The following is a 13,389-nucleotide window of genomic DNA, read 5'->3' as shown; positions in this document are numbered from 1 at the left end:
ACTTTTCTCCCTTCATTAGCGTCATAATTAGTTCCTGTCAGTAAATGACATTTTCAGATTTCTACCAGTTTGGTTCAGTGTATTTAATATTTTGCTTGATGGTATAAGGGACAAAACCCAGGTTATAAATGTACCCACTAATCCTTGTAGTCTGCCTCAAATCCTTTTCGGAATGAGGCGAGGTATATCTACATTAACAAAATTAAAATAAACCACATATAAACAAGCCATAGGCAAAGCTACTTAGGTTAACACGTGTTTTTCCTTAAAAGTAACTGTGATAAATAATGAAATTAATGAAATACTTAATGGAAATTAATTTCCTAATTAATGAAAAAGCTACTTGGGAGGGTTTGCAAAGTGGAGAGAGCGTGAGTGCCTCTGTCAGGTGGTCTGGTTCTAATGCTCGCTCTGCCTCCCCCAGCTCACTGTCTGCTCTGAAATACGGAGTGTGACATCGACCTCCCGGGCTTGTTTGGAAGGTCATTTCAAACAACATAGCTAAAGGTACTGGCATATGGTAGGTGCTTAATACATGTCAGCTCCCTTGCTTTCCCCATAATCTCGTTTGAATTCCTGACTGTGCAGGTAATCCCTTCCTCAAGTGGTATTCAGAGTTCCCTGCAGTGTAGGTGGTGGCGAGAGAGCATGAGGTCCCTGTCTCCATCAGTGTCAAACGCACACTCGACTGCATCTTTGCAGGTGCAGATGCCAAACGTTCTAGAGCTGGAAGGAGCCTCAGCGAACGAACGAACAATTCTGTTCTGCACATCGCCAAGGGGCAAACAGACCATCCCTCAGCAGTGAGTGGGACAGATTTGGAAACTGAGTAGTCTGAGGCCCAGCAATTTTGAGAGACTTACTGAGGGTCATTCAGAGGTCAGTAGCAGAGGGGACAGGAACCTGATCCAATATCCTGTCTCCATCACTGGTTCATCTCTGTTCAGATTCAGATTTCCTGACTGTTCATAATGGTGGGACCCATTGCCCAACCCATGGTCCACCAGTTGAAGATAATTAGTTGAGACATTAATGACACATGGCTGTGAGTGAAAAAGTTCTAGTGAACTCAAGAAGGTGGCCTGTACCACAGGTCACATTTCTTCCCTCTTGTTCACAGCAGGATGCGTGATACGATTGCATTTCTAATGATAATTCTTGTCATCATGATGACAATGGAAGGGAAAATTAAGGTCAGAATTGCCAGCAGGCCCTTTGGAAGTCTGGTGAGCAGTGTGGTGCCACTCAAGCATCAAGCCTCTACGTCACTAAAGGAGAGTTGCTTCTTGGGTCGATTACCTTAGACTGTGATCTCTATGCCATATTTGAAAAGGGACGTCAGGACAACGGAGAGTGAGGTATTGGAAGGAGGTGGTCTAGTAGGGCTATTACACCACTGCATTCAGTGTCTACTAGGTCAGACCCAGGACCAGGGATCTACAAGCATCATTTCAAGAAATCTCACCACAAATCTCTGAGGGAAGAGTTCTAGCCATGGACAATTTATAGATGGTGAAACTGGATACCCACAGGGGGGTGTTGTTCTAAAATGTGGCTGAAAGGAAAGAGCACTTTAAGAGGTTGAATCCAAGTAAACACTTTGTGACTGTTATTGATGGTATGTGGCTCGAGCTTTAGGATCAAAGATAAAGGAGCCAAGGAAACCTGAAGAGAATGTTAGGACAGAAGGTCAGGGGAGGAGTGGCCTCCATCTGTATTGGTCACTATCTCTGTACTAAGATGGAGATAACAGAAACGACTAAAAGCATCTTGGCCTTTTTCTTCACTCCCTTTCATTCCTCCAGCACGTGTTTAAGTACAAAACAACAATCCAACTCAAGGATTTGGTACCTTGGATTCAGGACTCCATTTAGCAGATGGAGTCTCTGCTCTTCACTGGCCCTCACCATGACCCTCTTTCTTCCTGTGGAATCTGCCTTTTGAGCCACTTCTGCCACTTGCCTCCCCCACATTCTGGGCTTACCTTTAGCTCATTGAGACAATGTGTGGACTTACTGATTCAATGTCATAACAGTATCCTTTCTGAGAAAATGGGAGTGTGTGTGTGTGTGTGTGTGTGTGTGTGTGTGTGTGTGTCTATAAGGAAATTCAGGTACTTAAAACAGATACTCTAAAAGGATATAACCATTTATTCATTTACTCAGCAGTTATATATTGAGTGCCAACCTTCTCCCAGTCACTGTTCTAGACACTGGGAATGTAGAAGTGGACAAGGCAGATAAGTGCCCTCATGAAGCATGCATTCCTGGGGGGCGGGAGGGCAGACAGTAAACATGTAAAAATATATGGTATGTCTGATGCTAAGCGTTATGAAGGAAAATATACATGGGTAAGGGGCCAAGGCATGCTATTTTCTCCCGCCTGGGGAGGGAGATTTGCTTGCTCCAGGTTTCCTTTTGAAGCCTGGGTACATGACTCAGTTGATGGTAGGATAAGACACCGTGTTTGACAGTCCCACTCAACTCTATTCAATGGAGCAGAACAGTTCCTTGTGGAAATCAGTGTCTATTGTCCAAAGAAAAGGATAATAGATGTTAGTTAGCTAAAGTGCTAAAAATTTCATAGTGCCTCCTAATTACACTTCCTTTTACTGTAATTCTTATAATTTTGGCATATTTTCTTCTATTCCTATTTCCTGTTTCCCAGTTTTTTTAAACTTAATTTTCTAAGCTGCTGTTACATGGTAAAAACGGTGACCTTCTGTTTCTTATCTAACCAGTCCTAAATTTCTAGGCATTTAGGTTATTGTCATTAAAAATACTACAAATAAAGCTGCTGTGAATTGTGATAGCTACCCTAAGCTAGGTTAGTAATATGCTGCTTCTGCTTCTGGGTGTCTGATCCCCTCAGCTGTGCTTCTCGAAGAGAAGGCAAGATAAAGTGAGCCTAAATTTCAGCAGAAGTACATAAACGAAGAGGATTTCATCAGACATTGGAACTGTCAAAAGGAAGTGAGCCTCGTTCTCCCAGAGACTGACTGTCTTCTCTTTGGCTATTAGGAGGAAAGCTGATCTTCCTGGACCCAGGACCCATCGAGCTGAGAGCACACTCCATCCTTGTTTCTGATGGTGGAGAGCTCAGGATTGGATCCGAGGACAAGCCCTTCCAAGGCAAAGCTCAGATCAAACTCTACGGGAGTTCCCACTCTACCCCCTTCTTTCCGTATGGAGTCAAGTTCCTGGCTGTGAGGAATGGAACTCTTTCCCTGCATGGTGAGTGAGGCAGTTGACCAGAGGAACTGAGGTAGAGCTGTGTGTGTCTAGCCAAGGTGCAGACAATGGGGAAAATGATAAAACTACTTCCGTCTCTTTGGCTGTTAGTTGCAGAGGCAACAAAGTCAATTACAGCATGAGCACTGTTTCCTTAAATAAGGAATATTAACTGTGATGATGCTCACGGCAGAGTGTACTGTGGTTCTCAGTTATGTGCCCTCCTTTCTGTCACCTCTGCCCACTGTCAGGTGACTTTCAGTGCCTCCCCGTGGGTGGACCATACTTCCCTGTCCTGCTGAGAGTGGGCTTAGCCTTGGACTTGCTTTGGTCAATGGAATGTGAGCAGAAATTGATGTACTGCATGGCCAAGCAGAAGTTTTGAGAGCCATTGTGATACTTTGGTCATTTTTCTCTTTTCCTTCTGCTTGAGAATAGCCCATCCCCCATAGGGATAGGGGCAGCTCAAGCTTGGGCAGAGCTGCATACTGCTCCTATGTATGTGTGTGAGGAATAAACCTTTGTTGTCATGAACCACTGAGATTTGTGTTTGCAGCTGCAGTTTAACCTAGTGAAAACTAACCAGTATGGTTACTTCCTGTTACTTAGCCTACACCCATGGCTGTGTACACGGGTGGCAGCCCAAAGCAGAGACGACTTCACTTTGTTGTTGTTGTTGCTGTTTTCACCCCCCTGGGAACAGGGTTCAGTTAGAGTTCTACCTAGAATTTTGTTACAGGTGGGTTGGTGTTTATGGATTCCTGGGAAAAAATAGGAATCAGACTATAATGTGTTTCTGCTACAATTTCGTTTGCCTTTTGATAACTTCATCCCACTTCGCAAAATGGACATTTTTATTTTCCTTGAGATTCAGGAAATTACTAAACGTGCCAGGATAATCCTTAGTATCAACTAGAAAATGTAAGTATAGCATGATGAGCTTGGAGTGTCTTTCAGTGGATGCTTATATACATTTGATTACATAGCACGAGCCAAAGTCAGATCAAAAATGTGGGCACCAGATAGTAGCCCGATCTCCAGAAAATGTGACATTCTCTACATTGGAATTTCTGTGCTGACGTAGCAAAATAAGACCCTGCCACCTATCACAGAGTAGTTATTCTAGGCATGGCATGTGGCTATGCTGAGGAATCACCCTTCTTGCTCCATTAAGGCTCTGTCCATCACAAATTGTGGTCCTCAATCATTGTCTACTAAAAGCCCTCTTTTGCCTTTTTTGGCTTACTATGAGAGGAAGTGAGATCTTATCATCAAGCATTTATTTATTTTCTTTTATTTTTGCCGTACGCGGGCCTCTCACTGTCGCGGCCTCTCCCATTGCGGAGCACAGGCTCCGGACGCGCAGGCTCAGCGGCCATGGCTCACGGGCCCAGCTGCTCCGCGGCATGTGGGATCTTCCCGGACCGGGGCATGAACCCGTGTCCCCTGCTCAGCAGGTGGACTCTCAACCACTGCGCCACCAGGGAAGCCCCATCAAGCATTTATTAAGTGTTGACCATGGACCAGCCAGAGTGATACACGCTGGGGATAAATTTTGTAAGGATTAAAAAACTCACAATTATCTAGACCGAAATTCAAAATACCTACAATATTGATTCTTGTATTCTACTTCTAAGGAGGACCTTTTTCTTCCTGTATCCCTCATCAAGCACTTACATCGATCTTGTAGCCCAGGATCCATGAGGGGCTTCTGTCTATTCACAGGTCAGCGATGGTCTTCAAGTGTTTGCTGTAGTCTAACAGCCAGTTAGGTCACTAACCCAATGTGCTGCTGTTTACCATTGAGAAAACACAGCTGGAGAAAAAGAGGGCGCAGATCAGTGTTTCAACCAGCCCATAGGCCGTCTGAAGTATCCTGCAGCTCAACAGGGACCCTCTGGTTTGAGAGCCACTGTCCTCTAAGATGCAGATGGCACAGCTCTTGCTCGAAATGGAATTTCACCTGAAGAAGAATGAAACTCTCCTCATTCTTTTACTCGGCTTCTTTCATTCCAGCTCCTTTTTCTCCTCACATTCTATTATGAAGGATCAGCAAAAGAGTTTACAAATAACCTTTATGTGCTTGTATTGTAAATGTACCCTGTGCTCCTAACCTTTGTGTTTTAACAGATGTCAAGTTAAGAAAATCCCTAGGACCACTGCTTATAATTAAGATGGGGCAATTAAAGCAAAGTAGATACTTCTAATGTGTTCTGAGAATTCTGGAAGTTACAAGTGTTGCTACTTTATCCTGGTGATGTTACTGGATACTGAGAGCGCAGACACCTCCTCTCCCCTGCTTCCCTCGTTTCTGTCTTCTCCCCTCCACCTCTCCTCTCCCAACCCTCTTCCTCTCCTCTTTTCCCCTCTCCCTCCACCTCTCCTTTCCTGTATTCCCAGGACTAGGGTGTCATCAATGGCTGTTTTACCCATTTCCCCGCAGCCCTGTCAATATAGGCCTGAGTAGAATCTCTCATGAACCACAGAGCTTGCACATTGAACACAGGCGAAATCAAGCTGTTTTCCTCATTGAGGTGATGCTGCTGCATCTCATCCATTTGAAAGAAATAGTATGTAGGAAAGAGCTTAGCCATTGGGTGAGAGGGATTCCCTTCTGCCTTCTCTGGCAGGGAATCCCAGTCACAGCCTGAGGTCCATCAATCCTCTCCCTTCTCTCTCCCTCACCACCTGAGGTCTCAAACAGACTTCCCCTCTGGCAGCGTGGTGGTATATCACAGTTGAAATCGTTACGTAATTTCACTGGCCTTTTCCCAGGGCCAGAGGTGGGTCTAGTGACACTGGGGCTTTAGGGAAAAACTAATTTTCTCTTGCTGTCAAGTATGCAAAACAGTGAGCAACTTGATTCACTGCTTTGCCCCCAGAAGGTCCCTAAAGACCCAACATTCACTCAGCTTCCCAGGATGCTGTAGGGAGGAGATTCACCGACTTTAGTGCATGGAAGGCTCTTCTCAGGAAGATTTTAAAAATAGAGGTTTCTGGACCTCACTTCCAGAATCTGACTCGGTGGGTTTGGCGTGGGCCCAGGAATGTGCATTTCAATGGAACCATCAGGTGATTTGATTCAGGGGGCCCACTGACTACACGTGGAGAAACGCTATTTTTAGTGGTTTATATAAGTTTTGGAGTCAGAAATCAGTCCAGTTCTGCTATTCATCAACTAAGACCTTGGGCAAATCAATCTCTATAAAACCAGGAAAACATAATTCCTACCTCATAGATTTACCGCTTGTGAACTGCTCCAAAGTATCTGGCACACGGTTAACACTCCAGCACTATTAGTTATGGCTATTCTCATGATATTTTTCCCCCAAAGCAGTGAGTCCCCTGTGCCTATGAGCTCATAGTTTCTTTCAGGGGTGAGGGATGGAGGGACTTCTATTTGGCACGGGTCCATCTCTGTCTGGAGATTTTTCTCCTTATTCATGTTCTTGTCTACCTCTTCATCACAGCAAGAGAGAGGTTTTAGCTTTGGAGGTCGTGAAGGAATGCCATTCCTCTTTTTCTGGGTTTGGGAGTGGATGGGGCAGGCTGGGTTCTGAATCTGTGGTGGAGATTAGATGGCTTAGTAAGTTGTCAGCGGCACACTTTGTCATGTTAATATGACTAAAGGGTCGCAGATTCTTCATCAGTGTGGGGTTTGGGGGGCTGTTTTCAATGAGGAAATTTCACTCTTGCTCTTTGCTCCCTACCCTCTGTCTGCCAATACAGGTTCACCACCCCAGACCGAGTGCCAATCACATGTCACTTTCGAGGGGGTCGCTGTCAGCTTGGGCAAGTTGAATTTTTGACAATCTAATTACGGCCCTTGCTTCCACAGTGGGAGTCTGAACAGGATGGTGGGGCTTTTATTGATTGTTCAGAAGGGAAATTTATCAATGTCTCTCACTTCATTTCCAGTTCCTCCCTGAGAAATTTGGCTGACAGTTTCTTAGAAGAAAAAGCCGTCTTCTGGCCTTGAATGGACTTCTGTCTTTGTCCTTTTCAAGAAATTACAAGATCAGGCATTAAATATAAATGGAAGTTTCTGGGAAAAGTGAGAATGTGGGGACGTGGTTGAGGAAAACACTAGTATAATGTTATGAACAGGAGACTTTTGTAGGAATAAATAGGAAAAAAGGAGTTAAAATAAGCAGGTTTAAATGCAGTTTGCTTCCCTTCTCAAAGTACCAAATATCTGTATGTAAACTCCATGCTTTTTATGAGTACTGTCTATGGACACTCATATTCTGTTGCTAAAGGGTATCAGGCTGTCTGGGAGCACAATATTGTGTGCATGGAGTTGATACATGTGTCCTGGGCAGTGGTTTTCCTACTGGGCTCCACAAAATCTGAATGTTTCCTGGGGGAACTTCAGGGGTTCTGCCAACAATGAAGTATTTGAGGATCAAGCTATAAAGGTTTAAATTGCTCAAGTAATTGCTTCATTGCTTTTATCTCTAGCTTAAATTTGCGTTAAAGTAATATTTCATTGGAAGAAAGAGTTCTTTTGCTAAAATAGTGACTAAAAATTACTCAAGTAGCTCATCTTTTTTCTTTTTTTAATTGAAATATAGTTGATTTACAATGCTGTGTTAATTTCTGCTGTACAGTGGTTCACCATATATATGTGTGTGTGTGTGTGTATGTGTGTGTATATATATATGCACACACATTCTTTTTGTATATTCTTTTCTTACGGTTTATGGTTTATCATAGGATATTGAATATAGTTCCCTGTGCTATACAGTAGGACCTTGTTGTTTATCCATCCTATATATAATAGCTTACATCCCTCCTACACTGTTGGTGGGAATGTAAGTTGGTGCAGCCACTATGGAAAACAGTATGGAGGTTCCTCAGAAAACTAAAAATAGAGTTACCATATGATCCATCATTCTTATTTTGTGGTCTCTTGGTGCTGGTGCTGGGGCAGGTAGAAGAGGTGAGGCGTGTGCTCGGCAAGTGGAAGATGTGAGATGGGTGATGGGCAGGTAGAAAGATGAGGCAAGAAGGCTGGCCAGCCTTTTACTGAACCACGCAGTCGTATCCTCTGCTGGGCATTGCTGCCTCTCTGGATAATACTGGCTGACTGCTGATTCTCTCTCCTCGACCACTGGAGTCCTGTAGGAAATCTTCCCACTGTTTTCCAGTGTGGAAGCCCCACCTGGGTTTGCAGTCCCCTTAGCTTCCACCAGAAATTTGGCTCAAGTCAAGCTACCTTCCCCAGAATCCACTTGATCCAGAGGAAACTTACAAATCTTTAGACACCAGAGATGTTCCTCTCAGCACCCTTTCCTCTGTTTTCTCTCTGAGTCTCCTCTCCCCTGCTCAGATAAGCATGGGTAGCCCACACATATGCTGCATATGCAGACATCCAACCTGGGAGAAAGAAGCCAGTCTCCTTTTCTTGCAGGCAACTGTATGAATGGTACATTTGAAGCCCTTTTTCTTTGCTTAAATGGAGAGAAGTAGCCTCAGATCTCCCTGTATGGGAAGGAGAGGAAAAGGCCATGGCTGTTCACTGAGGCTAATGACTCACCCCCATCTCTGAGAACTTCTTTGAATTTCCTCTCTTGGTTGATCATGTAGCTGGGGGCTGGGGTCTGTCCAGGCATGGCTCAGATGGCGGAGTTAGTTAGCCTCCTTTAAATAAGCCCCAAGGGGGCTTCCCCTGGTGGCACAGTGGTTGAGAGTCCGCCTGCTGATGCAAGGGACATGGGTTCGTGCCCCGGTCCGGGAATATCCCACATGCCGCAGAGCGGCTGGGCCCGTGAGCCACCGTGAGCCATGGCCGCTGAGCCTGAGTGTCCGGAGCCTGTGCTCCGCAACGGGAGAGGCCACAGCAGTGAGAGGCCCGTGTACCGCAAAAAAAAAAAAAGCCTCAAGGAAATGTCTACTCCCTGTCTGTTTATGGCTCACATACAATGTGGGTGCTCATCATCTTTTGTCCCTGGCCTGGGTCCTCTCGGTGGGTTTGGGGGACTAGGAGTCTGTGCTCAACTGTTTGCTACATATGAGAAAGGGTGCTGCAGAAAGGGAAAGCAGCCATTGTGTGTGTGTGTGTGGTTTTATTTGATTTAGGGGTGGGAAGAAAGTAAGATCAAAGTGAAAGGAGAAATAGAGGAAGAAGGATAAGAAAAATTAAAAACCTATTCGTTGCTTTCTGTAATCTTAAATTCAAACACACTTCAGTCCAGCATGGCGGTTCTGGTCAGCTGGTATGTTGGGGCAGATGGTAATTAGTCAGTCAAGTTAATGCTGGTGAGTGTGGTTCTGGTGGACTTGGAACCCTCAGCATGTAGGATGGCCAGTGACTAATGACTGGTTCTCTATTCAGAGCCCCTGAGGACTGGTCCTTAACTATGTGTCTCTGAAAATATAACCAACACCACTAACAAAATTGAGGCAGAAATTTTCTCTGTTGCCTAACAAGGCTTCAAAAAATAAAATCCAAAATACAACTATTCTATATGTGCAATAGAAGAAACATATCTGGTAAAATCTCATTGGTTCTTAACTGAGATAACTTAGAATTTGTAATTGCTTGATCTGGACAAGAGTGACCTTGGAACAATGGATTAGAAAGGGTTCCTTCCATTCAGAGTATAAAGCACACCTTAAGGAGCTCATTTAAACGCTTTAAAGTGAACATGCTGTTTTTAAGGTCCTTAGCATTTTAGGTGTTTACATGTAAATGTATAATGCTAATTAGAAATGAGTTCTAGCTATCCGATAATCCAAGTACAGCAGGAATCCCACTTAGAAACACATTATAAGATACTTTAAGTTTCTATATATACCTGAACATCTTGGCATTCGTCAGGTCTTTTTTGGTGGCAAGTGACAGAAAACCCAATTCGAACAAAAAATAAGGGCACTTATTGCCTTATAAAGCTAAAACAATTGGAGGCACAGCTGAGTCCAGGTGCTTCGATGAAGTCATTAGGCCTTTGTTTCTCTGCAGCTCTAGGTTCTGCTTTCTCCTGAACTGGCTTCCTTTACCAATCTGACTCCTAGAGGTAGAAATAGGCCCCTGTGGCTACAGATGAAATAAGGGCTCTTTTCCAATGACTATTTCTGAGCAAATTCCAACATTTCCCCTCATCAAAATTTCACACCCCCTTTGTTTTTCCCGTTTGGCTTTTAACACTGTCTAACATATTATATACAGTTTATTTGTGATATTTATTGTACTTATTCTAGTGTTTTCCTTAGTAGAATGTATGTATCATGAGGGCAGGGATTTTCATGTTTTGTTTTGTTTTGTTTTTTATTGACAATATCCTAATCCCTACAACAGTGGCTGGACTCACAGTAGGCTTTCAAGAAGTATATGTTGTGTGAATAACTGAATGAAAAGCTTAAGCAGAAGACTCAGGATTAACTTTGACCCTGTTTGGGTCATAAGCCCATCACTGAAGCTGCTACCGTGGCTGGGGAAGTGGTGCTCTTACTGGCTGGGATGGAGCAAGTGTATGATAGACCCCCCCAGAACTACATGGTCTGAGACTGAGAGAGGATGATTCCTTAAAATTAGAGGTGTGTTATCTAACCAGAATAAGAGAATGAGCAAGTAAAAACAATAGCTTGTCTACTTTTAAAATATTTGACAATCTGACATTTTTACTACTTTTACTAATTTGGAGAAAATTAATAAAATTTTACTGGATATTTCAAACCTGTTTAGTTTGGCTAGGAAAATAAGAAAAATTCCAATCAGTTACTTCACTAAGCAAAACCAAATTCACTATTGATAGAAACACAATTAATAGAAAATTTAGAATTAAAAAATGTCTAACAACGTTTTGATATTTTCTAGATTCAATTATATTTAGAAAGTGTTATTGAAAGTATCAGGTTGCTTTGTAAGATAGTTTTTAGTTAGGGGATTCAGGACCACATGGATCTTGATCTGGACTGGCCACTCTTGTGTAAATATGTATCAGTACATCCCAGGGAATGGCCAGCTAAGGCATCACTATTGCATATTATGGTTTGGCCCAAGCCAAAGAGAACCTCTCGTGAACAATGCTGTATCATGTGACTAATTCTTGACTAAGCTATGAAGGGGATGGACAACAGCTTGCATTCCTTCCTTATCCCTAAGGCCACACAAGACACTGGGGACTTTGCCCTTGATGGAAGACAAGTCCAGCATAGCCAGTCAGTCCAAGAAGAGAGGAGAACACACTTGCCCCAGTGCTCAGGGGAGAGCTGGTCTTGCCCACCTATTCCAGGCCTTTCTTGAATAGGAGGCAGAAACCAGGGAGCTGCCTCCTGGACCCTTTTCCCTATCCTTGTAATGGGAGGAGAGTAAAAATAGAGACCTCCCCTTTGTTTGGCCTAGTGAATTTTCCATCCCCTGGGACTTAAAAGCAGAGTCATTGGCATGTTATAAATATTGGTAGTATAGTAGAATCTTTAGACCATATGAAAGATAAATTAGGAAGGTATTTCTCAAATAAGAAAAATGGATTTGTCTTAAAACCGTGAACTACTTCCTTCTAAAATTCTAACCATTGATAGAATGAAGTAATGAAAATAGTACATAAGGGCTTAAGTTTCCTATCTAAGCCCTTACGGTTCCAAAGGTTTTTCTGTACTTTCTTTTGGCAGTGTTAGTCATGAGTGAACAAGTCTCTGTATTAGTCAGGGTTCTCCAAATAAATAGAACCAATGTGATATCATATATATACGTATAGATAGATAGGTATATAGATAGATGTAGATACAGATATATAGATATCACATTGGTTCTATTTATCCAGAGCACCCTGCCTACAGTGACTAGTGGCTTATTCATTCACTAATTCACCTATTTATATATACATTCATATAGATATATATATACATATGAAGAAACTTATTATAAGGAAATGGCTCATGTGATTATAGAGGCTGAGACCTAGGAGAGCTGATGTGTATGTAGCTGTAGTCTGAGTCCAAAGACCTGAGAACCAGTGGAGTCCATGGTGTTAGTTGCAGTTCAAAAGCCAGCAGGCTTGAACCCAAAGAGCCAGAGTTTCAGTCCAAATCTGAAGCCTGGAAGAGACCAGTGTCTCAACTCAGCAGTTAGGCAGGAGTTCCAGCTCACTCAGGCTTTTTGTACTATTCAGGTCTTGAATGGATTACTGGATGAAGCCCACCCACCTCAGAGAGGACAGTCTGCTTTATGGGAGGCTATGGATTCACATGTTAGTCTCATCCAGACACACCTTCCAGACATGCTAGAATAATGTTTGGCTAATTCTCTGGGTACCCCAAAGCCCAGTCAAGTTGACGCATCACCTTTACTAAAGTGGATCCCATTTTCTATAACTGACCCTGTATCACATCTTAGACACATAATCCAGGAAGGTAGCAAGCCTCTTGTCTTGACACAAAGCTTTCCAAGGGAGATCCATGTCTTCCTTTGAAGATTTCTGTAGTTTACTTTCTCCTTCTAGGTCATGAGGATCTTGGCTGACATTCTGCATCTTCTCCAGATGAACTCGGCCTTGCTCAGTCACAGAGCACTCACTCATCTTCCTCTGGATGAGCGTTAGGTGCGAGGACTCTGGAAGTAGCCTGCTTGGCTCCAAACGCCATCTCTACCACTAACTGTCGGGTGGTCTTTGAAAAGGTCAACTCTTCAGTGTTTCAGTTTCCATATACAAGTTGGAGAGATGATTCTAAAACATTTCTCATGGTGCTGTTAGGTGGTTTAAATGAAACAAAACATGTAAAGCACTTAGCCCAAGGACAGGCATTGAGTAGTTACTCAGTGAGTATTATTATTATTAATTATATGCCTACAGTTTTGATTTGATGAAGCTGCCTCGCTATTCTAAGAAGGCTGGGATGGTGTTTATTGCTTTTCAGTAATCTGTCATCTGGAAACATGGTTGTCATTCTTGATACCCCCATCTCTGTCGTTCCCCGTATTGTGTCCATCACTAGGTCTTGATTTTAATTCTTGGGTAACTCATTTACTTCTCTCCACTTCCATGACTATTACCTTAGTTCATGATGCCATGAGCTTGTGCCTGGACTATTGTTTAAGCTTTGTAGTTTATCTTTTAGTTGCTATTTTCTTCCCTCTCCAATTCATTGTTTACCCTGGAGCCAGGGTGATCTTTTCACAGATCTGTTCACATCACGCTTCTGCTCAAAACCTTTA

At 43.2% G+C, this 13,389-nt stretch overlaps 1 protein-coding gene across 1 annotated transcript in view; it reads left to right on the top strand.

The window, feature by feature from the left end:
* The window catches only part of PKHD1 (PKHD1 ciliary IPT domain containing fibrocystin/polyductin), a 430,010-nt gene that overhangs the window by 151,741 nt on the left and 264,880 nt on the right, over positions 1-13,389 (top strand). Inside the window, exon 36 of the mRNA XM_065885004.1 lies at positions 3,021-3,233. Coding sequence (XP_065741076.1) covers positions 3,021-3,233 — 213 coding nt within the window. The remainder of the gene's footprint in view (positions 1-3,020; positions 3,234-13,389) is intronic.

The sequence above is a fragment of the Phocoena phocoena genome, chromosome 10 (assembly GCF_963924675.1).
Source record: "Phocoena phocoena chromosome 10, mPhoPho1.1, whole genome shotgun sequence".
Taxonomy (NCBI): Eukaryota; Metazoa; Chordata; class Mammalia; order Artiodactyla; family Phocoenidae; genus Phocoena; species Phocoena phocoena.
Note: the sequence above shows the minus strand (reverse complement) of the source record. Positions and strands in the feature narration are given on the sequence as shown.